The 25,426-nt window shown below is 46.9% G+C and overlaps 1 protein-coding gene across 1 annotated transcript in view; it reads right to left on the bottom strand.

Moving 5' to 3' along the window:
• Positions 1 to 25,426, bottom strand: part of EML6 (EMAP like 6) — a 928,771-nt gene that overhangs the window by 50,723 nt on the left and 852,622 nt on the right. Inside the window, exons 34-38 of the mRNA XM_078649484.1 lie at positions 23,742 to 23,856; positions 23,048 to 23,236; positions 21,366 to 21,538; positions 16,944 to 17,106; positions 13,622 to 13,725 (exon numbers count right to left, since the gene is read on the bottom strand). Coding sequence (XP_078505610.1) covers positions 13,622 to 13,725; positions 16,944 to 17,106; positions 21,366 to 21,538; positions 23,048 to 23,236; positions 23,742 to 23,856 — 744 coding nt within the window. The remainder of the gene's footprint in view (positions 1 to 13,621; positions 13,726 to 16,943; positions 17,107 to 21,365; positions 21,539 to 23,047; positions 23,237 to 23,741; positions 23,857 to 25,426) is intronic.

Raw genomic sequence — 25,426 nt, 5'->3', positions numbered from 1 at the left:
GCCTGACCAGAGAGCAACAGTATTTCCATATCATGTCCTCATTTATTAATTCCAAAACGTTTTCACAATATCGTTTAGCCAGTGAAAGAAAGGGTTCCATAGATGCAATGTACATACACTGTAAGTAGGTTGCCCATCTTCCATTACAGTTGGAAGGCAGTAACTATGTCAAAGGTCAGTACTCAGGTAGTTTCTCAGGAATGCAGCATTGGTAGTAAATGTAAGTCTAAAATAGATGACGATATACAAGAGGCTAGTTGTGACCTTCGCTTTGTATTCTTCTATAGTTAAGAATTCTCCTCCCAGGAAAAGATGCCCAATCTGAGACATCCCTTTGTTATGCAGTGATGCAGGTCCTGACAGTATGAGCATGGAAGGGACCAAAGAATTCTGTGCCAGAGTTACAACTGGGAAGTATATTAAGGTATGGCCAGTCCTGACCCCCTAGTGTCCACCAGGCCCAGTGTGTACAGAACCCAGTACGAACATCAAAAGAAGGTCTAGGCTGCTTTGTACACAGAGCGGCCAGCAAAGAACCTTCAGCTGGTTGATCTTTCCCAGTCACCAGGCATCGCAAGCGAGAATCTGGATCCTGACAATATCCTGGGTAATGAGCCTGGGCAGTCAAATGCGACGCCCCCCTCAAAAAGTAAGGTAAGAGTCTCCCACTTATCCCTAGATTGCTTCCTAACCCATAACAGCCTGGTTAGTGTGGTCTTGAGAATACTAAAGAATGACATTTTCAAAGGGATTAGGGATTTATGTACAATTTTGATCATGGCAATAGGCCAGCAAATAAAAGGGGTAGTCTAATCCCCTAGGGATTTCAACCTGTCCAAGATGGCCCTTAATAATCACAGATCAGGAGGTTTGTATCATGGTTTGTCATAATGCACAGATATTTAATTGTGCTATCATTCCATTTTAGTATAAATCCAGTGGTCGGCTGTGCAGTATGCCGAGTAAGGGAGAGCGGTTCTTATATGTCCCAATTAAATAAAAACCTTGACCACCTTATTGTACTATTTCCCTTATTAAAGGCAGGCGACTGAGACCAGGATCCTTAACCAAAAGGAGAATGGAATCCACACACAGCGAGACTATCATCCTCCTGTCTGCAAAAGGTATCTTTCACATGCATCTTGCTAGGCACTCGGAGGGAGAAAGACTTTTCCCAAATACTGTCTGCAACTACTGTCAGGACCAAAGCCTGTGCCTCATCCATCTAGCTTCAATCCAAAGAACATCGGTGCTGCCCCCTGTCACTCCCCTGAGGTGTCATTGTGAGACTGTCTCTCCTCCAATGGTCCCCGGCCCTAGATTGAGCCAAAGGCTCCTCAGATCACACTTCTCATGATTTCTCCAGCCATTTGGGCCTCACAATTCCAGCCGTACTTGGCCTGACTGATGCCCACATATGTTCTCCTAGAGGCAGAACTATCATGTAATTGCAGCATTCAGTAATGCTCTGTTTCTTGTTTGCAGCAGAGGTGACAGAGGCAGCCACTACCACAGGGATATTTGGAGACATCCTGAAAAGCAGGTGGTGCCTTCAGAAGGTGGGGTTGTGTAATTCACATAAAAGGCTACAAGATATAGAGCACAGCGGCAGGAGAAACTCTATTTAATTGCTATCCTCTACACATGGCCCTTTTGTTCAGGAAAGGTGCAGGAAATCTTCCCTCCAAAGATTGTGCCATTGAAATATTGCTAGGCAGTTCATTCCCATCAAGTTGGTGTCTTTAATGCTTAATTGGTTGAAGAACAAGTGCCCGTGCCTAAAGCTTTGCTCAGAAGCCCAAGGCCAGCACCAGTGCATGGAATACCAAGGCTGCATAGCCTGGAATTAACCTCATGCCTCTTTAACCAACTTCCAGACACTACCTTTCCCTTTATATCTCTCGTTCAGGTTCCTGATTTCTCCCTTTATGATGGTTTTTCCATCTCTCTTTCTTTCTCTGTCAGTCTGGTCAATGAATGAATGAAATGGCTTTCATATAGTGCATGGCTACCCGGGAGCATCCCTGCGCTGACACTGTAACTGGAAGAACAGACGCTCTAGGGGAAAAGCCAGGATTTTAGCTGTTTTCGGAAGGTAAGGTGGTTGGGTTCCCTACGAAGATTGTTCCAAAGTCTGGCAGCGTTGTATGAAAAAAACGGGCGCCACTTCTGGCCTTCTTGATCCTAGGGACCACTGCTAGGTGGAGCTCATCAGAGCGAAGTTTTCTATTCGCCCTATAGGGGCAAATCATGGCTTTATTTTTTTTTTTTAAAACCAATTTTATTGTCAAGCGTCACATAAATTACAGGGCCCTGATCCCCAGGGGCAGCTGCATTCATCAAATATACATGTAATTGACTTCAACTTTTTTTTTGGTTTTAAAAGCAATAAACAAAATTCCCGTAGAACAACCCCACCCTTGCCCTCCCCCAAATCGCGTCCATGTCCCACATTGTCATCCACTGTACCACTGAACGCCCATGAAATCACAGCCCCTCAGCCCCTCCGGCCCTCCCGCCCCACCCCTGTACAAGCATGAGAGTAGTACACGCATCAGCCCGGCAGGTGTGTCTCCACATCCTGTGGTGGGTCCAGGTCCAGCCCCCGATAATCCGTCCATCTGTGCCATATCTTGTAATGTTTGCGCAGGCTTCCCCTGGCCAGGAAGATAGGTTGTTCGAGTCCCATACAGAAGTCTAGCCCGTTTTTCCATGCGGCTACGGACGGAGCCCTAGGTGCCTTCCAGGCCCAAGCAATGTCTCTTTTCGCGAGTATAAAACCCAATAGCAGGAGGTGTCGCTTGTACCGATTGCCCCCTACTCCCTCCATGATTTGTAGCAGGGCCAGACGCGGAGTGTAGGGGAGCTCCCAGCCCAGTACCTCAGACAAACATGTGTACACTCCCCTCCAGAATCGGTGTAGGGAAAGGCAATCCCATACCGTATGCAGAAGTGTACCTTCCGCCTGCTGGCAACGAAGACACTCAGGTGATGCGATCAAGCCCGCTTTCCATAGGTGTTGCATGGTAAAGTATGCCCTGTGCAAATACTTAAACTGTACCAACCGCAAGCGCGTTGCTATTGCCGCCCCACGCGGGCTCGCAAGGGCCTCAACCCAGTCCTCTTCCTCCAGGTCGCCCACGTCCACCTCCCATGCACTTCGAAGCCCCTGCAGGTCAGTGGATGACCAGCGTTTGATATATGCAGGAGATCTTGCGATCTGGAAGTTCCCCCATGAAGACCTTCGCCTCAATGGGGTTGAAGTCGGGGAGTGATTCCAGGCCTACCAAGCTGGGGCCCAGGGCATGCCTAAGCTGTAGATACCGATAGAATTGAGCTTGTGGCATACCATATTCTTCCTGCAGGTCCTGAAAAGACATGAGGGTCCGATCCTTCATAACGTCTCCCAGAACTGAGATACCAATCGCGTCCCACTTCCAGAAGCCCTGCAGCACCGCTAACTGAGGCAGGCGTCCATTGCCCCAGAGAAGGGGTCTTACGGGTTAAGGTATTCCACCACCCCATCCTACGCAGCACCTGCCTCCAGACAGAGAATATCAGCTGCGTAACCGGTGGCAGGGGTCTCCGAAGCGGCGCAGAATACAGCAGGGTGTGGCGGGAGTGGCGCCCCACGAGCTGCCTCTCGACGGCATATGCCGGGTCCCCCCTATCCCCATACCACCACTCATTGAGGACCAACAAGTGTGAAGCCTGATAGTATGAAAGAACATCTGACGTGGCCAGACCCCCTGTATAGGTAGAAAGGAAACATGTGCGCAGTGCCACCCTCACCCTACCTCCCTCCCACAGAAACTGTTCCAGCACTGCGTTGACTTGCCGGAACCATCAGGGTGAGATCGGGTATGGATGGTTTTGCAGGTGGTGTAAGAGACGGGGAAGCGCCACCATTTTGAATATGGCCGACCGACCATATAAAGACAGGGGCATATGGGGCCAGACCTTAATATCTTCCCGGGTACGCTCCCACACCGGAACCAGGTTGCGCTCCCAGGACCACGTTGGCACATCCGACAGGAAGACCCTCAAATACTTCAATCCTCCCACAGCCTGCTGAACCGATGCAGCCCATGTCCCCAACCTCCGATGACCCCCCAAGCACCCATATCGTAGATTTGCGTGGGTTCATATACAGTCCAGAGGTTTCACCAAAAATCTGTAAGATGCGCAGCAGCCGCGACCCCGACCTGTCTAGGGCAGTAAGAAAGAACAGGACATAATCTGCATATAATGCAATTCTGTCCGAGAGTCCCTAAGCTGGGCATCGATGCACACCCAGGCCGCCAGCGGCTCCATGGGAAGCGCAAAGAGATATGGGGAGAGGGGGCACCCCTGTTGCGTACCCCGCTGAATAGGAAAGGAGCGAGAAATCGATCCCCCCACCCGCACCGACGCTGTCAGATCAGTGTAGAGCAACGCGAGGTAGGCCAGCAATCGTGGGCTGAGGTTAAGCCTTTGAAGGAGGGCGAATAAATATACCCAGCTGAGGGAATCAAAGGTTCTGTCCATGTCGGCCAGCAGGAGAGCGCAGGCTCCCCCAGCTGTCCGCTGGCCGCTACTGCCACGTGTGCACGCCTGATGTTGTGGCCGGTCGCCCTCTGGGGCATAAACCCATCCTGGTCCTGGTGTACCAGTGTAGAGATGTGGGGAGGAGGCGATTGGTCAGCACCTTGGCCAGCACCTTCACCTCCACATTTAAGTGTGAGATGGGACAGTATGACGCATGTGGCTCCGGGGCCCTGCCCGGCTTGAGAAACACCACTACCTCCGCGTGCCTCCAGTATGTGGGGAGCGAGCCCCGCTCCCGCGCTTCCTCCGCCACCGGGCGAAAATGTGGGGCCAGTTACACAAAAAACGTTTTTTTTTTAAATCACTGGGGAATCCATTCGGTACCGGGGCTTTCCCAGGATTCAGCTCCCCAAGGCCGTACCCAGCTCCTCGTCCGTCAGCGGCCTGTCCAATTGGTCCCACATCTCATCTGAGACGGTTTTAGGTGGAAGGTCCTCTATAAATTTAACTATCACCTCGCCCGTGAGACACTCTTGTGGTGCTGCAAAACTCTCCGCCACAGCCGGAGGCTCAATAAGTAGCTCCCCCGTGGGACCCAGGACCCTTGGCAGGACCTGGGAATGGAACACCCCCTGGCACAAGCGATGTAGCATCTTACTGGATTTGTCCCCCCATTGGTGAACCCTACTTCTCATTGCCAGCCAAGCCTGTCGGGCCTCGTCCATCAATAGGGACGCAAGAGATTGCTGGGCTAAAAGTAGTTGTCTTCGAACCGGGCCGCCCTCCTCCTCCCGCGTTCCAACGCCTCCACGGCGGCCTCCCGCCTCACCAACTCTGCCCTATGCTCCTTACGCGCCGCCACGCTCCATGAGATATCCACTCCTCGGATCGTGGGTTTCAATGCCTCCCACAGTACTGCCAGGGACTGGACAGATCCCACATTAGGCACTAGATACTGATCTATCGCCTCCGTTAGATGCTCCCTGTAGCCATCTTTCTGTAGATGCCAGACCGACATACGCCACCTAAGTGGCTGTCGCCCCTCCCTTATCTCTCGTCATGGCCACGGGCAATGTGCGCTCCACACAGGCTCAAACTCGGCCGGGCCAGCCGCCTACTCAGGAGCTCCCTCTGCACTAGCAGCCTTCCAGGCACTGTTCAGTGGGGAGAATGACCCCCCCAATCTGGGCCCGTGCACCACCGGCGCTGGCTTCCACAACCACCCAAGAGTCTGCTGCATCTGATTACGGGCGTCGTCCTCAAGGTCCCCCCGCCATCAACACAGACACCGCCACAGGGGAGATGCGGCAAAGTCCGCTGGCACTCACCTCTGCGGTCCGATCCCACCGCCTACTCCCCAGAAGAAACGGACACGGGGGGTCCCCTGAAGGCCGCTATGCCGATGAGCCCCCAGCTACAGTCCAGCCTCCACCACCAGCACAGCGCTCAGAGACACAGGAGCACGGCCACGGAGCTCCGCACCGGCCCCCGCTCTGCTCACCTCACGGGGTCCGCGCCGTACAGCAGCCACTAGGCCCTCAGCCACCGCCTCTGCACCTTCGGACCTCCAGGGCCCAGGCCCGATCCGCCCACACGGCTATGGCCCCCGCGTCATCCGGGGATAGTATTGAGGCGGAAAGGATGGCGAGAACGGCGTCAGGAGACTGCCTGTCTGCAGCCGTGCCCACGCAGAGTCCCACGGCGGCCCGAATGCGCCGCCGAGCTGTGCACTCCTGCCCCGGCCGGGGGGAAAACACCACCGAAGGACGCCTCGCTGGCCGCGCTCCCTCCCGCCGCCACTCCGATGCGCACTCCTGCTCCCAGGGCTACCGGAACACGGACCACCGCCTCCGCACCGACTTCTCGCTCCGTGCCCGCACTGCCCAGACAGCCACCAGTTCCGGCTCTCCCTTCTCCCTCTGGGGGCCGATCCGCTCCTCCGGCCTCCGATCACTGGAAGAGCTTCTCAGCGGCTGTGCAAAGACGCCTCCAGCGCCATCCGAGGAGAACGGGCGGCGCCCACGGCCTCTCCACTACCCTCGGGGTCACGCTCAACTTTACCCCCCGGCTCCACTGCACGATTGTAGGCCCCTCCTCGTTGGAACCCCAGCACTCCAGACCCAGCGGTGTAGGCGCCAATGCCTTGAGTCGGAGCACCGCAGCCAAAGGCAGCAGCTCAAGGATCACCTCCCAGACCTCAGGGGAGCCAAGGGAGTCAGGATGCAGGTAGGATATCTGGCGGTCCGGACGGAGCTCAGCTAGCACACGTCCGCCATGCTGGCCTGCCTAGCCACGCCCCAAATCATGGCTTTATTGATAGGAGGTCCACTCCCTTCCAAAGAGTTATGGGCAACGCAGAGGGCCTTAAAGTTAATTCTCTCTTGTACCGGGAGCCAGTGGAGGGAGCATAACGGGGGCCTTGCTGAACAACAATTGGGGGTCCCCGTGAGCAGTCTCGCTGCACAATTTTGTACAACCTGCAGTTTCGCGACCACTGATTTCAGTGCCCCTAGGTAGAGGGCATTGCCATGGTCCAGCCTTGAAAGAAATAATCCCTGGATCAACAGTTTTTTGCTTGAAAAGGTAGGAGGGGTAGGATTTTACAGGTCATTCTAAGCAAGCCAAAACATGCGGCAGCCGTCTTCCTAGCCTGTACTTTAAAAGTAAGGTCTTGGTCTAGCCAAAATCCCAGACTTTTTATCTCTGTTTTTGAGGCCGGCACCAGGCCTATACTATCCGGCCACAGAGTGCTTGGTTTGAAGCTTAGAGGGTTACCGAGAATCATAAGCTCGTTTTTTTCGCTATTAAGTTTTAGGTGAGACAAACTCATCCACTTGGCAACTTCCTCGAGACGTGCGTGGAGACTGGATGACTGGTCGGGATGATTCAGTGCTACAACCAGCTGTGTATCATCGGCGTATGTTACTATATAAATCCTGAAGGGGGGTACAATATCTGCCAATGGAACCATAGTCAAGTCAAGTCAAGTCAATTAATTTATATAGCGCGCTACATACCCAGAGGGTCTCAAGGCGCTTGAAGAAGGGTGGGGAATTACATGTCGAATATCCAGGTTTTTAGTTGCTTTCGGAAAGCTAGGTGGTTCTGAGTGAGGCGAAGGTGAATGGGAAGTGAGTTCCAGGTTTTAGCCGCCAGGTAGGAGAAGGATCTTCCACCCATGGTGGTTTTGTTGATGCGAGGTACAGCAGCAAGGGCTTGGTTGGAAGAGCGTAGATGGCGGGAGGGGGTGTAGAAGGAAAGTCGTGTGTTGAGGCATTCGGGTCCAAGTTCGTAAAGTGCTTTGTGTGCGTGGGTTAGGAGGCGGAATGTTATCCTCTTATTGACGGGGAGCCAGTGGAGGTTTTTCAGGTGACCAGAAATGTGGTCTTTATGCGGGATGTCTAGTATGAGTCTGGCTGATGCGTTCTGGATGCGTTGGAGTTTTTTCTGAAGTTTTGCGGTGGTACCGGCGTATAGGGTGTTTCCGTAGTCCAGGCGGCTTGTAACCAGTGCGTGGGTGACCGTTTTCCGAGTTTCGGTGGGGATCCAGCGAAATGTTTTTTTGAGCATGCGAAGAATGTTGAAGCAAGATGATGAAACGGCGTTGACTTGTCTGGTCATCGAGAGTGAGGAGTCCAGGATGACGCCCAGGTTCCGTGCGTGGTCCGTCGGGATGGGTGCTTTTCCAAGGGCCTCTGGCCACCAAGAGTCGTCCCAGGCGGAGGGAGAGGTACCTAAGATAAGGACTTCTGTTTTGTCTGAATTCAGTTTCAGACGGCTGTGCTTCATCCACTCGGCTACTTCTTTCATTCCTGCATGTAGGTTGGTTTTGGCGGTGTTAGGGTCTTTGGTGAGTGAGAGGATCAGTTGAGTGTCATCAGCGTAGGAGATGATGTTGAGGTTGTGTTGGCGTGCGATGGCCGCGAGGGGGCTCTGGTATACGTTGAAGAGGGTGGGGCTGAGTGAAGATCCTTGTGGCACGCCGCAAATGACTTCAGTGGCCTCTGACTTGAATGGTGGGAGGCGGACTCTCTGAGTTCTTCCGGCAAGGAACGAGGTGATCCATTCCAGTGCTTTTCCTTGGATTCCGATGTTTCTGAGGCGTTGTAACAGGGTGTTATGACAGACTGTGTCGAAGGCTGCGGAGAGGTCGAGGAGGATGAGGGCGACTGTGTCTCCATTGTCCAGTAGAGTTCGAATGTCGTCTGTTGCTGCGATGAGTGCGGTCTCAGTGCTGTGTTTGGCTCGGAAGCCGGACTGCGAGGAGTCGAGGGATTTGTTGGTTTCGAGGAAGGCGGCGAGCTGGTTGTTGACAGCTTTCTCGATGACTTTGGCCGGGAATGGAAGGAGCGAGATGGGGCGGTAGTTTTTGAGTTCGGTGGGGTCAGCTGTGGGTTTTTTCAGAAGGGCGCTGAGTTCGGCATGTTTCCAGCTTTCCGGGAAGGTGGCGGAGTTGAGGGAGCAGTTGATGACGTCTCGGAGGTGTGGTGCTATGATGGAGTCTGCTTTGTTGAAGATGTGTTGAGGGCATGGGTCTGTGGGGGATCCTGAGTGGATGGAGTTCATCAGGAGGATGGTGTCCTCAGTGGAGATTGGGTTCCAGTCATTAAGGATTTTCAAGGGGGGTGAAGGTACGGTAGAAGGTTGGGTGGGTTGGTCTCCGGGTTGGTTGTCGAAGCTGTTGTGGATGTCTGCGATTTTGTCATGGAAGAACGAAGCTAGGGAGTCGCTAAGGGTTTGAGAGGGGGTGATGTCGTTGGAGTTGGCAGTAGGGTTGGTAAACTCTTTGACGATGTTGAATAATTCCTTGCTGTTGTGGGCGTTGTTGTATAGTCGGTCTTTGAATGCGGCTTTCTTGGCAGTCCGGATCAGTTGGTGGTGTATGCGGGTGGCGTTTTTGAAGGCATCCCTGGTGCTGGTGTTTGGGTCTTTTTTCCAGGCCTTCTCAAGGGAGCGACAGAGTTTCTTGGATTTCTTAAGATCATCGTTGAACCAGGGGGCGTTTTTGCTGCCTAGTTTGATTTGACGTTTTTTCAGAGGTGCGAGGTTGTCGGCGCTGTTGGTTAGCCATTGAGTGAGGTTAATGGCTGCTTGGTTGGGGTTCGAAGAGTGGGCAGGGGGGTTTTGAAGAAGCGATGAGGAGATCTGGTCGATGGTGAGTTTGTTCCAGTTTCTTCGCAGAGTAGGTTGAGGATGGTAGTGGGTTGTGGTCTTTTTGTAGACAAAGTGAACGCAGCTGTGGTCCGTCCAATGGAGAACTGTGGTGTGACTGAAGGAGATATGTTTGCTGGAGGTGAAGATAGGGTCGAGTGTGTGACCTGCGTAGTGAGTGGGGGTATTAACAAGTTGTTTGAGTCCGAGGTTGGCGAGATTGTCCAGAAGGGTGGTGGCGTTGCTGTCGTTGCTCTTTTCAAGGTGGAAATTGAGGTCTCCCAATAGAATGTAGTCCTCGGAGGGGAGGGCGTGTGGGGTGATAAAGTCAGTGATGTCTTCACTGAGTTGTGCACGGGGTCCTGGTGGTCTGTAGAGGAGGGTGCCTCTGAGTGTGGTCTTGGGGTCGGTGTAGATCTGGAAGTGAAGGTGTTCGGCGCTAGTGAGGTTGACGTCTGAGCTGGTTGAGATGCGGATGGAATTCTTATGGACGATAGCGATGCCTCCTCCTGTTTGGTGGGTGCGGTCTTTTCGGATGATCTTGTAGCCTTCCGGGATGGCAATGGTGATGTCTGGGGCTGAGGAGGCGTTCATCCATGTTTCTGTTAGGAAGGCGACGTCCGGAGAGATGGTGTTTAGTAGATTCCAAAGGTCGATGGCGTGTCTGTGGACCGAGCGGGTGTTGATCAGGATGCATTTTAGGTGGTTGGTGTCAGATCTCTGTTTGGTGTTAGTGGATGAGGAGTAGGTCTTGGTGCCGTCATACTTGCAGGAGTTGCATGTGAAGGGTCCATGGGTGTGTCCAGGAGCGGCTTGGGCGCAGTTGGGGAGTCGACCGGGGTTTAGGGCTAAGAGGGTGGAGGCGTCATATTTAGTGCGGGTGGGGTGGGTGGGACGGGGGCCAGGGGGTCTGGCGCTGGGCGCGGGCCAGGCGCGGACGGGCGTAGACAGGCTTACCTTTGGTGCACCTTCGGCGCGGCCGCAGCGCGTGGACGCTGCACGTAGGGACATGTGTCATAAGTGGAGAGTGGGGGGGGCGGAGCGTGGGAGGGTCAGCAGGGAGGCGGTAGCGGGGATGAGGGGCGGGCCAGGGGAAACCACAACAACAAAATGGAGGGTCAAAGGGAAAGCGAGACAGGGGCAGCAAATGTCTAAAGGCACCGAGTGTGCAGTCAATTTTACTAATATGCAGAAAAGCCTCAGCAAGGTCGCGCTATGAAACAGAGCAGATAGTGCGGCACTATGCGAGATAAACGCTCTAATTGCTACAAGACAGGCAAAACAAGACGATAACAACCATATAGACATTAAAAAGAGTGGGACTCAAGGATGAACCCTGAGGAACTCTGCACTGTAAAAGAATAGGATTTGAGATGGTATCACCTTAAAACACTTGGAAGAATCTTTCTTCAAGAAAAGATTGTAGCCATATGAGGGGCGTTGACAGTCACTCCTGTGCTCCTGAGACGGTGAACTAAGATGAGGTGGTTCACCGTGTCGAAAGCCATGCTCAAGTCAAGGAAGATTATAGCTGACGACCCTCCTGAATCTAAAATCTTTCTAGATTCTTCCACCATTGCTAGTAAGGCGGTTTCAGTACCTTGGCGTGGGCGAAAGCCCATTTGGGAGTGGTTGAGCAGATCATTGGATTCTAGGAACGTGGAGAGTATGTGTTTAACGTATTTCTCCACCATCTTGCTGATTCCAGGAAGGAGCGAAATGGGGCGATAGTTACCCTAGTCCGCTGGATCCAGATTGTTGTTTTTTTTAGCAGCGCTTTTACCATACCACTTTTCCACTCAGAGGGGACAGAACCCATAGACAGTGAGGCATTAATCAGGCCAGTGTTAATGGGGACAATTGTTGGTGGGACCAGTTTCAGGATAATTGGCAGCGCAGGGTCTAATGGCGACCAACTTTTTACTGATGACAAGAAGGCTAGGAATGATTCCTGGGTCATTGAGGTGAAAGTCTCCAATTGATGTTTGGTTATATGCCCACCTGCATTTGTATTCCCAAATGGAGAGTCAGTGTCTTTTTGGGGGAGATGCTTGAGTATATTTTGTACTTTGGTAGCAAAGAATTCCGCATGTTCATTGCAGCGGAGACCTAAGGTATCCGCTACAGCAGGAGGGCCAGGGACTTTGAGTAGCTTTTTGGCAATGAGGAAGGTTTCTCTAGCGGAATTAGCGGTAGACGCAATCTTTCCTTTGTAATAGGTGGCCTGGGCTTTTTTTATTTCTGCCTTATACAGTCCAATGGCCGCCCAATATTCCGATTTCTTCTCGGTGAAAAATCTTTCTTCCAGACCCTTTCCGATTTTTTACATTGCTGTTTTAAAATACGTAATTTGGCCACATGCTGCTACCTGCCATATGCTTTAATGGGCTGGTAAATGTTTGCTACAGGTACAACCAATCTCTGTACACAGACCCATTTCCAACTAGAAGCTTAAAAGGGTTATCCATTTATCAAGCAGCCTCCAGCAGATCTTGCCTAAGGCACACCTGGAGCCCTTGACCAGCCGCAGTGATGAGTGCACTCTGGTATGACTCATGCCACTCAACCCTATTCTGCTGTCAGTCTAGCAACTGTCCTGAAGAACTGCCTGTACTATCCATAGGGAGAGCAGGACTACACAGTAACTAAGAGTAAACCAGAAGTGGAAGCCCTCGAGGTAACTGGAATTTATGCACTGAGCACATAAAAAAACCTATGATAACTGCCATGGGAAATTAAGGGTGAGGAGTCATGTGCTGTACTAGATTCTTATAGTAGAACAATTAATTTTTAGCACACGTGTGAACTTGAAGTTAGTTTTGCAGTAACTTTAAAAATTCATTTTGGGCAGCACAGTGAAAAAATCATTTTTGGATAAGAATATGTCTAGTTACAGGGTTTATCAGCATGAGCCACACTGTGAATACACAGGAACACTATACAACAGTATCAGATAAAAATATATTATTTTAATACTGTAAAACACTGAAATAACCTCATTTAGAACATAAACCAAATGTGAACCAAAATACTAGGTTTTACTACGACGTATCAAGAAGTTCTACACTGAATCAATCTCCCAGATTCAGGGCTGGCTCAAGTTTAAATATTTGTAATATTCACAAGTCTTTGGAGCTCATTTCGAGCTTAGCAGGCAGGACGCGCCAGACCACTAGGTTGAAGAAGACCCTTGCCACCTCCTCTCCAGTGGAGAACCAACTGCTATATTTAGAGAATCCTGCATCCTTAACTGTGATCTCTGTGATCAAAGTGAAGTGTGTTAAGGCAGTTGCATGTTCGTCACACCTGAAAGCCGGGTTTGGCTACTATGTTATTTCAGCCGCTCGCCATTCTCTTTAATATAACCCCAAAGTGGGGATTTGTTGCAGCAGAGCAATTGACAAACACCCCTGATGTTCACGGAGCTCTTCCTATGCGCGTCAGGAACATTTTCAATTTTACTTCTGAAGATTGCCATGCTGGTTCAGGGAATGAAAAAAAAATCTGGAACAGTAGTACATGTGACATAGGTTGGAGCTAATGCCACTGTGATCTAGAAATCATTCAGCACGTGGGCTAGTGGGTCAAGAGTGTTCACCAGTGGAGCTCGCTTGGACTGCACTGATGATTTCACCTAGTTATGGTAGAGCTCCCACACCAGCAAACTCAAAATGAAGCTCTTAAACTGTACTACAGAATTATTCCTGCTATCGTTCAAGTTCTAAAAGTAAGACAGGCAAAAGTGAAAAGCAGGCTGCCATCCTGGCTGAATTGACAAAAAATTACATTGCTTATGAAAGAGGAAAATCATTGGAAAGTACAGTAGCAATAAATTCATGTATAGTATATATATATATATATATATATATATATATAAATCCTGGTTAAGTAATCATGAAGAAGCATTGGTTCAGTGCAGGACCAGAACCCGCTGCGCGGTTACCTTGTCCAGGTTGCCCATGTTATCCTCTCAACGAACGCAGCATCCAATATCTGTTTTCCTGATGGCACTTCATGAACTTGACGCTTATAGGCACCAGTTGAGACCTGTGGATCATGTACAAATGATGAATCTATGTGTCACGATATTACTGCACATACTCTTAGCAATTCAGTAAGATTTTACAATAACATTTGGGTGCTTCCTTACATTTCACTGCTAGTTTAATAGGCAATACAGTCTAATAAAAATGTGGTGGAGCTCTCCTTCAGGCCAGATATAAAACATCAAGACTGATTGCAGTGGGGTTTGGAAATAGTAGAAGCAAATTCAAATGCACAATGTTAAATTTCATGCAATGAATGAAAATGAATACTGCACTGTTGGGTACTGTCCCTTTATCCTTTACTTACCTGCTGTACACTGTGCTTACTGTTATTACCGCTGCAAAGTTGGTTTATATAAAAAATAAAGGTTTAAAGAAATGTTACATTTCATTTCAGAGCTCTGAATTTTTAAGACAAGAGCAGAGGCTTCTACTGGGCTTCCAATCTTTATCTAAATTGCAGTTAGTTAAACAATGAAATTAGGAACAAATATCCTTCAATGATGAGATTCAGCTTTAACTTTGACTAAGCCCCGCAAGTCCTCTTTTCTTGCTGCTTGGCCACCTGTTCGCCCAAATCATCTGTTTCAAATAGTTAAGAATGCGTGCATTGTTCAACTGTTTATGCTTACACTCAAATGCCTGCTTGGTAGAGTAGTAACATGAATTATCTGGGCAGATTGTATTCACAGGACACAGTTGTGACTCCAAAATATGGCCAGAATTAAGATTTCAGTGGCTGATTTTCAACTTTGCTGTTGAAATTTCCATCTGTTAGTGTGGTACATTTAGGTTTCCAGGCACTCAGGCAGTAGAAATCTTGGTGCTTTTTTATGTTCAACCGCCTGGTGGAGGAGCTGTCTGCAGATGGCACAAAGAATATGATAACTTTGCAGGATTCTCCCCTACTCCTCTTCACCAAACCAGGTCCTTGGTCTAAAGTTCAGAAAAACGGGGTAAAAAAGGGACATTAATAGCAGTCTGAGGTTCTCTGCTCTCTTTTGTGGCCATGTGTGGCCATTCTGTGGTGCGACAAAAGATGCCTGAAGAAGGGGAGTGGATATTAATGGTGCAGCACGTGCAGTACACTTGGGACCAGTGGTATTACCACCGAAGCTGCGCAGCCAGTGGACGGGGGTTCATTTAGGCTGCTTGAACTGGGGTCCGTGGCGCCACTGTACCTCAGCTTGGCTGTCTTTGCAGTTCCTTATCGATTTAGCCCTTTGATTGCCTCTGTCATAGAGCAGTCCTCTATTTTATGACCAGCGTAGTAGTGATGTCACATCCTGCGGTATGCATGTAATTTTTTACATGCAAAAAGGACAACTACACACCTGCATATAGTGCAGATCCTTTACTAACCATCTGCAAAGCAAACCCCATTAAGGCAACTAATACTGACCACACAAGAGACACAATATTAAACATATATTAGTCAGCTATAGAGGAGATCTGCCCTGGCTCACCACAGGGGCGGCCTTAAGCATGTGCAAGCTGTGCACCTGCACAGGGCCACCAAACCCCAGGGGCCACCACACCAATATATATCCTTAATATAATAATTCTCTGAGGATGGATACATATTTGCGTGGCGGCCCCTGGCAGGGATTTGGCGGCCTCCAGCTCTGTTCCACTTCCAAACAACCTGACCCCCCCTCTTCACTGGCCTCCGCGCTCCGCCCTGCCCGGACCCCCTCTTCTGCGGCCCCCTACCTGTGCTCCCTGCCCAGGGCCGCCATGAACCTAGAGCCGCCCCTGCTCACCACCTCGGCCGTCACCTACCCAGCCGGACATTGGGCACTGTTCTCCCCGTCTCCCCGCCCCTGTCTCCTTCCTCCCCCTCCCTTCGACGAATTACTGTAACATTGTTATTTTGCCTATGTTTTACTATGCTCTGGTAACGGATGTAATTTGTAACTTGTAATGCTACGATTCCTCATGTAAAGCGCTCTGATACCTCCGGGTCTAGCTAGCGCTATATAAAACTCTTCAAATAAATAAATAAATACATAAAGACTATGAACGACCAGGATATCAACTATGCCAACCGACAGGTCAAAGCTTACGAACCTAACCTCACAGTAGCCAGCATGTTGCTGTAGGCCCCGCGCCAATGTTTTTAAACTGGGGCAGTTTTGCACATGTGAAGACATGCTGTATAAGTGTTTTGCAAGAAATTGAATACTGCACAGGTTTGAGCGTGCTGCAGGCAGTGTTTGTTTTAATATCAGGAAAATAAACAGTAAAACCGTCCCAGCAGACAAAACAACCGGCCCACACACTGACCCGTCAAACCAGTCTATCGGGCACTGCCTGATTGCCCGATCAGTCGGTCCCACCCAGGCGACTTGTATCACGCAGTTCAAAACATCTTCAACATGTTGAGAACCATGGAAACTATTGAAATTGTTGAACAGTCATAAACCATATAGAATATAGAACCATATAGAATGTCCCCTCTTCAGAAACTCTCTGGATCAGAACCTGCACAACTCACCTTATGGTGAGCTGTAGATATCACACACCTTGAACATTTTTAAATGACATCTGAGACGGGCTCTAATTTTGGGTAGTTCTATCAGTCAGCTGAAAGCATGGGCATGCACAATGCTCTCTCAGCATAGATATAAGGTGCATCACTCAATGTAACTGCGTCTCTGCAAAGGTATGTAGATCCCACGCAGCAGTTTGTTCATCAGCATTAAGACATGCTTTGTCCGTGACCAAAGAAGGGAAGATAGAACAACGACAAGCACTCAGGCACTCAGGCACTCACACACTCATTACCCAAACTGCTCCAGAGACACAGAGCATGTGTACATGCAACGCACAGGCAGCAGATACAGGTGTGTCTACCCATGTGTGCACTGGCACCTGTATGAGCTGCATGGCATTCATCTGTACTGTGAGTACATGTGTGACTTTATGTGTTACCTGTGTATACGTTCAGAGTGTACGCCTGTCTTGCCTTTAGGGATGTCAACACATGCATGCACTACACAAAAGGAGACCTGCTGGCTTTGCCACTGCTGCCTGCTTTGAGCCTGTAGACCCCACCTACATCCTGTAACTGGCATCCTGGCAGAGCAAAAAGATGTGAAACCCATTCCTGGTGCTGAGGAATTACAATGTTGCTGTGAATCTGCATATTGGATCTATGAGAAAGAAAAGTCTGAACTTTAACATTTGTAAGATTCCAGGGGTTCAATGTAAACTCACCTGAATATATTTGCTATCAGCAGAAAAATCCATCTGGATGACAAAGCTTGGAATGTCTTTGCAGTAACCTATCCGGTTTAACGTTGGGCCAAGGGTGATGTCGTAAAAATCAACAGTGTTCTCTGCTGAACCGACTGCCAGAAACTTGTTATCAGGACTGATTCTGAAAAGGAAAAACAGCACTGATTAGTGAGGCCTGTGGTCGTCCCATTTTTGCGTTATATGTCTCAATGTTCACAGACTTAACTACACGTTTTAACCATCTGATGGATGATAGGATGTAGCATATGGAAGCACGCCGCCATAAACATAGGACATTCACAGCTCCTCAGATTGAAATGATGGACTTTAGGACTCAGAAAGTCAACAGACCCTCTGTAAGAGAAAGCGCCTCTTCATCGACTGGCACGATGCGTGTGTGAATGTGGGGACAGGGAGTGGATAAATGCGATTAAGGTTCAATGGTTCCATTCATTACCGGAAGCTCAAAGCTGGGGTGAATGGATCTGGATGAATGGAAGAGTGGCAACCCGGAATGGATGTGTGTTACCATGGATGGACGTTGGCTGATAGGTGAGTGCATGGATGGATGAATAGGTTTGTTACTGCATGAGCAGATGGACTGGTGAGTGAGTGCATGGATTTATGAACCAGTAGCCAATGAGAGCATGAATGAATCAATGGATTGTAGGTGAGAAGGGCAGCAACCATGAGTACATGTATTTTATAGTTTATAGCGCTAGCTCAGGAAGCCCTCGCCAAGAGGTTAACAAATGGCCCTGAAGCACTTCTCCAGCCCTGGCCTGTCATTTAACAAAACATTGCACTATGGAAGCTGCTGCGGTTGAACAGGATTAACAGACCTAAAAGCAATGGCTGATCAAAGGAAAACCCAAGACTGGAAAGGGTGTGCTGGATTTACTTGTCATTTGTGTGATGTAACTTGCTAACTCTAGGTAAGCGTTGATCTTAGATGCCCGCTAGACGCTCAGACAACGCATGTAAGGTGCAAGCACGAGAGTGTGATGTTATGAAGGCTTTTTCGGTGTTCGTGCTGTCTTGAAAGGACTCAGGAAGATAAAGAGTGCATTCCTTTCTGCCTTATTCTAATAGATGCTGCCCTCTGCCACTTGTCAATAACTCTAGCTTTGAAAAAAGTGCCAAGCTCATGCAACAATTCCAACGTATCTCATTGATAAATTCTGACCTGGTTAGCTTAGAACATGAAATGTGTAATTTTCTCTTTCAAGTTCCCCAATGTTTGACTTTAGACTACATTTTTCGCTAAGAGGCACTCCTTGCAGCAGCCAAGAACAGTGCCAATGTGTGCTGGGTTAGATGTATGTATTGATAATGCCTGAAAGTATCATGTAAGATATAACAGACCAACACAAACTGTTATCTTGTTCTCCTTTTCTTTGCTGATGATTGCATTTGTCTATAGCGCAGCTGTACCATACGGTATTAGAAGATATTCTCTAATAATCCACAGACATTGCAGTAATAATCTGTCACAAGGGCGGATATCAAAGCACTATAAAGTGCTTTACAAAGGAGACGCTAGTACAATCTATGTACAGGAAAAGTAACAAGATGTCGATGGAGGGTAACCTAAAAGTAATTGAGGTCTTTATGAAAAAAAATGTTTAGGTCAAATCGTCACAAGGAGTCCATAAACCTATGATAATGTGTTGATAATTCTTACCGCAAGTCTTTTCCATTCTGAATGCTCCAGGTTAGATTTCTCACTATATATGGTATTCATTCTGAATATATAATGATGATGTTTATGTATTACCTCTTTACTGTGCAATTGTGGTAATGCTTTGCTTCTCAGTATATAAGTGAAACCTCACGAGTGAAAATAACCCCACAAGTATCCTGGTTCGTTCTATGGCAATCTCTAGTCTAGACTGATTAATTTATGTTGATTGAGTGCATGGGGTGAGGTGAGGTCCACGTTTTCTCAGCTCTGCAGACTTACAAGGCTGTCCACGTGGAACCGATGGCCATAGGAACTCTGGTTTGGGGGTAGCTGAAGTAATAATCATTGGAGTGCAGGAGTGGGCCCGACAAGGCGAAACTGTTGTATGTTGAGAAATCTAGCCTGAGTTAGCCATAGAAAAAATCCTCAGCACTCATCAGTTTCACCCGGTGACATGGAGCCCTACAGTAGTCTTACCTATGCCATGTCTTGCTGAGCTGTGTTTCTTCCTTTTCATAATAAAATTCACACGCCTGTATTAAAGCACCCTGACAGCAGTTATAACCTGAGCAAGTTACCCAAGCTTCCACATACAGTATTGCTTTGATAAATGAGTTCCTTGTGAACACTGGTTTTTGCTTGACTGCAAACCCAGCTCGCAAGGACGTATGAGTTGCTCTTGTGTTTTTGAAATATTACAGGAACTTGGCTGCCGTGCTGGCTGAAGTAACGAGCCACGCACAGAGAGTATGCACATGTGCAGTGTGCGGAGTCTTAACCCCGTCCTCCTGTGGATCGACCGCTATGAGGATGAAAATGAGCAGAGGATTTTTACATCACATGCCAACATTTTAAAAAATAAAACTCTATGCTTAGAAGAAAGGAAATACCAAAATTACAAGACATAATCTAAAAAAATTGGCAAATTTGATAATAAACAAGAACTGAGCTCTGAGCGACATTTGTCACGTGCTGATAAACAGGAACGGAGCAACTGAAAATAAGTGCGCTCGTGGTATGGGCAGAAACCAGCGAAACAAATAGTGTGCCGAAACAAACACAACTGGCCGAAAGTGAAAGCTTACTAGTCAGAGGGCAGTGCTACGTGGGAGGGAGCAAGATACCAAAAGAGAGTTAAGAAACACATATTAAGCAGATGGAGGCACGCCTTTTAGAAAGGCGTGCAAAGTAACGAATAGAAAGCAATGGGTGGGCTGTAAGCCCAAAGAGTAGATACAAGGAGATGATGGACGGAACTTATTTTTGAGTGAACTAATTAATATTTTTGGGTGTAAATAGGAACATTTTGGTGGTATGGCCAGGAAATATTGAAACTAGGAAATTTTGAAACCAGGTGGTTGAAAGAGGGGCCAGGGGCTTAGATGGTTAATTTGAGCTGTGTCCCTTCCTTTTCTTAATAACATTCACAAGCCTGTATTAAAGCACCCTGACAGCAGTTATAACCTGAGCGAGTTCCCTAAGCTTGCATATACAGTATTGCTTTGATAAATGAGTTCCTTGTGAACACTGGTTTTTGCTTGGCTGCAAACCCAGCTCGCAAGGACATATGGGTTGCTCTTGTTTTTTTGAAATATTACAGGAACTTGGCTGCCGTGCTGGCTGAAGTAACGAGCCACGCACAGAGAGTATGCACATGTGCAGTGCGCTGAGTGTTAACCTCGCCCTCCTTTGGATCGAGCGTTATGAGGATAAAAATTAGCAGAGGATTTTTACATCACATGCCAACATTTTTAAAAATAAAACTCTATGCTTAGAAGAAAGTAAAGACCAAAATTGCAAGACATAATCTAAAAGAATTGGCAAATGTGATAATAAACAAGAACTGAGCTCTGAGCGACATTTGTCACAGTGAACTTGATGATAAACAGGAACGGAGCAACTGAAAATAAGTGCGCTCGTGGTATGGGCAGAAACCAGCGAAACAAATAGTGTGTATAAACAAACACGACTGGCTGAAAGTGAAAGCTTACTAGTCAGAGGGCAGTGCTACGTGGGAGGGAGCAAGATACCAAAAGAGAGACAAGAAACAAATATTAAGCAGATGGAAGGAAGCCTTTTAGAAAGGCATGCGAAGTAACGAATAGGAAGCGATGGGTGGGCTGTAAGCCCAAAGAGTAGATACAAGGAGATGGACGGAATTTATTTTTGAGTGAGCTAATTAAGATTTATGGATGTAAATAGGAACATTTTGGTGGTATGAACAGGAAATATTGAAACTAGGAAATTTTTAAACCAGGTGTTGAAAGAGGGGGCAGGGGCTTAGATGGTTAATTTGAAGCAACAGTATATCGAAGGGGAGATGAAATATGGTAGACGTTAACTAAGGACAGAAATATGTAATGTAGATGTATCATTCTGGGAAATAATATCTTGTTATGGTGGATATTTTATACTTGCAGACAAGTTTATTACAATCAATTTGAGCTAATTGCTTTTCAAAGTTTCGTGGCTTAACTCAATTTTACGTAATCCCACCCCACTCAGGAGGCAAGAACAGTTTTCTTTCCAGGAATATTTTATCTACTGAATTTCCAATCCAACAGTAAGCAGTGGGAAATAGAAAGTTTGGATATTTAAACATATGCATGATACAGTCACAGGAATACAATTTAAATGTCGCCATTTTAGCCACTTCTTCATTACAGATGGTTATGAATGAAGTTGACACCAATAAAGAAATATATATTCCCACTCACCTGATATCCTGGATGGCAGAATTTCGATCTCGTTTCTTGCCCCAAATTTTAAGAGAACTTACAAGCAGGATGACAAACTCTCCATTTTTCATTCCAACTGTCACCATCTCACCATCGGCACTATAAGAGGCACAGCATGCAGCATGCCCAATGCTGACTTCATTCAGCAATTTCTGGAAAGAGAAATGAATTGCATTGAGTAGACTATATGTCCAATAATAGGAGTCAGACATGATTGAGATGGCACCAGTCATACCCAAATCCTCTTGGCTGTCTCTCAATATGCAGGGGGATAAAGGTGCCATTTTCTTGCTACTAATTTTAAGAGAATTCTTTTTTGCCTTGTGACTTGAACATTTTAGGCATAAAAATGGTATTCTCAAAAAATAATACTGGCTGGCAAAGGTGCAGTTTAAACATTGGTCTACTTTGCAAGCTTTATTAGGTTCTACAGGTTTGGGTAGCTGTTACTCAATTCCACATTACTCTACTCAGAACCTATCTTTAATTTCTTTTCACTGTGCCCACTCAGTTCAAAAGTGAGCTGGCAGTCCCTCCTACTTCATATCACAATCATGTATTGTACATTGTTTATACACAATGAACATGCTATATGATGTGCTCAGCATATAGATATGGTTCCTCCAAATTCAGATACAGGGAGCATAACTGGGAAGGTGTAGAACTTTTGATTGGTATCCTCAGGCTTTGATCCGTGACTGTGAGATACTTGTCTGCAGTGGTTAATTTGTTAAATCAATAAGTGGCAGGGCCCTTGTCAGGAGGCCGCTGTAGCTTGCACCACCCACTGCCCCGGCATCGTTGCCAATGACAGTACCAACACAACTACAAACCATACACTCCTACTAGTGTGACAATTCCTAATATTCCAGGTACCCACAGCTATAGAAATAGCTCTGGAACCAGGTATTAGTCATTTTGAATGTATACTGAATTAATAAACTACTTGTGTGTGTTGATCTGTAAATTGTGTAAACAGCGCCACTATGTGGAAAACTGTCATAAGTGTGGGGCTTGACAATTAAATGCCGTTGTCGAGCACAGGAATCCACAGGCTCAAATTAAGCGCTGTCTGTCCAGAATGGGTAACGAGTTTGTTTAATCATTAGAATATCCCAAGAACAAAAAACATGTAAAACAAAAAGTGACCAAGGGGATATTAATGCTAAACATATTTATAATGTTCTGCATTTAAAGGGATTGAAGGGTGACAAATAATGTGAACCCTAATAAAAAGTTGCCAAAGGGGGAAGAAAGTAGATCATATTTATAATGTTTCTACTTTATCATCTTAAAGATATAAAAGCAAAGAATGTTAAGACAGTCCATGAAAGAGATGCCTAAAATGATGGTATGAATTAACAGGAAGACAATTAATCTGGAAAATCCAAATTCTAAAGCGAGATGCCCAGAGGACATTTTATCGTTTTGTACATGTTGTAAATTACAAATGAAGATTGGGGTATTATATTATTTAATCACAAACCCCTCAATCAGTTATGGTATATGGAGCATTGACTCTACAGAAAAACAAATTTCAGATCGCTTTGGGATTTAATAATATATTACCAATAGAGTGCTAATATGGACATTGACATTCTGCTTGTTTAACACCCTCAAAGGTTTAACACAATACATTTGTTGTATGGTTGGAGTCTCACCTTAGCCGCAAGATCCCAGATCCTTGCTGTACCATCATAGCTTGCAGAGATGAAAATATCTTTGGATGGATGCACTGCTAGGCCCCAGATTTCTCCTTCCATGTGGCCGTTAATCAAGATGTTAGATGCAGCATTTTTTTCTCCAACTTCAATTACTTCGCCATCTTTGGTTCCCACTAAAATCTTACCCTGTTCGACACAAAGAATATATCTCAAAAACAGTAATTATTGATTAACAATGAGGAGTAAATCATTCAAGCATGTTAGTCCCAAGTCATAAAATGTTTTGTGAACCAAACCTTTCTACGCAAAATGTTGCATCTCTGCCCGTAAATAACAAATCAAGTTAGGAGCTATGCCAGATATCCAAAATGTGATAAATGTATATACAACAAATCTAAATGGGAATATTTACATAGTTGGTAGGTTCCTTAAAATTCTGGCAGGGGCTCAGATAGTTCCTGCCCTAGAGGACCAATATTGGATACACCCACTGAAACCAGGCAGAATCTCAGTCTGCTGAAGTATTGCCTTTTAATGGCCAAGTCTGAATTGAATGCTTGAATGTGACTATAGTGACATGGAACTGCATGGTACTTTGACATGAGAAAGGTACGGGAAGTGAGCAATGGGGATGGAGACATTAAAATCCAGTTCTGTTTCATTTTATACAATTTTCACTTTATTGACTTACTTTTCCTCTGCACACAGAGCGCACACAGTCCACAGTCTGTCCAGTTTCAAGCTGAAATGCCCGACAGCGCTTCATTTCCTGGTCCCACAGTTTGACAGCTCCTCCCTCTTTGGTCCTACAAACAGAAATGTCAGCCAAAAATCATGTGTCAATCAGGGCTCGAGTCGAGGTACCACGCGGGTGGACGGCGTCCCCCCACTTATTTTACCAGGGGACGCCGTCCCCCCTGCCAGACAGCTGGACTTCACTCTTTGAACTCTTTGGGACGAGGAGTTCGGAACCTTTCGTAACGTCACTTCCCGTCGTGACGTCACTTCCGGTGACAGCGTCCCCCCACTTCTTTTTTTACGACTTGTGCCCTGGTGTCAATCAAACCAAATTTCTGTGCAACCAAAAATATGCAATGCTTCATGTGTGAAATTCCTCCACTCCCATGCACTGCACCTCCCCGAATAAGAGTAGGTCGTTCATCTACCTGGTGCAGACAGTTGTACGGAAGATTAAGTGACGCTTACAAGAAAATTAAAAATCTTTCACACTAATGTAACAGAAAGTTACATTCTAGTACAGACAGGTTGACAAATATTATTCCGTATGGTATTTTACGGCAAACCATTAGCAGCAAAACAGTTAAACTACATTTTAAACATAATAGAAACATGTCCCAGTTCTGAATGCACAGTCACGTTCTAGTTCTCAAGCCCACTATGCTATCACCAATAGACCTCCAATCTATATATACAAGTCAATCTTTTGAACCTTGATCTGACGACTCTCCACCTCTTTTTTGCTGTTAATAGGAGACTACCACAGCTTTTGATTACTTTTATTATCAGTAGTTTATGGAATAATGTTAAGGTTTATTCCTCATTTTACTTACGGGACACCGGGGTCTTTTAGTCCGCTGTCAAGTTTTTACCAGCATTTTAGACTGCTTTGCTACGCGGCACGTTTATTTGTATATGCTTTTGACTTTTTCTACTTTGAAGACCAGGTTATTTCTGTTCTCTTTCGCGTCTAATTTTCAGTGCAGGGTGTTTGTTTAGCGGGAGAAACAGGGACTTCTGTTTGTACCTCCCCTACGACTCCGCATGCATTGGTAGTACCCGTTTGGTTTTTCTGAGTGAGCTTTTTTGCAATATAACAGGCCAGTACAGCTTTTGCAGCGTAGAAACAATTATAAGGTTGCAATCCAGTCACTTCCCAAAAACAGCAAAAGCTTTGCAATTTAAGAATAGTACATTGATCCCTTTGTTTTTGAGAAAGGGTGTTAGGCCATATTTATCTGCTTTATTCCATACCACGAACACTGCATGCCTTTTGCTGTTGTTGGTGAGGGATTTTAAAGAGACTGATTAACAATATTTGCTTCTGTAGCTCAAGTAAAATCACAATTTGTTCACTTTTTTTTTTAGGAAAAACTGCATTGTCAACCTCCACATGGTAAAGAAGAGGGAACTGAAATTGATTATGTTTAAGGTAGCTTTGGTAATACTACTTCTAAAACAAAATATTACAAATGATGTACAACACTAAAAAAAAAAAAATGTATTCCCCCCCTTTTGCGTTAAACATGGTTGGGAGGGGTAAAGGCACTCTGCCATTTTGGGGGGTGGGTCGTTCTACATCCACAGGCAGGGGAGCAGGAAGGGGGGTGAGCGGGAGAGGGAGGGGCGTTCTTTGGG

This window comes from Lissotriton helveticus, chromosome 6 (genome assembly GCF_964261635.1).
Source record: "Lissotriton helveticus chromosome 6, aLisHel1.1, whole genome shotgun sequence".
NCBI lineage: Eukaryota > Metazoa > Chordata > Amphibia > Caudata > Salamandridae > Lissotriton > Lissotriton helveticus.
The sequence above is the reverse complement of the archived record's forward strand: the minus strand, read 5'-3'. Positions and strand labels throughout refer to the sequence as shown.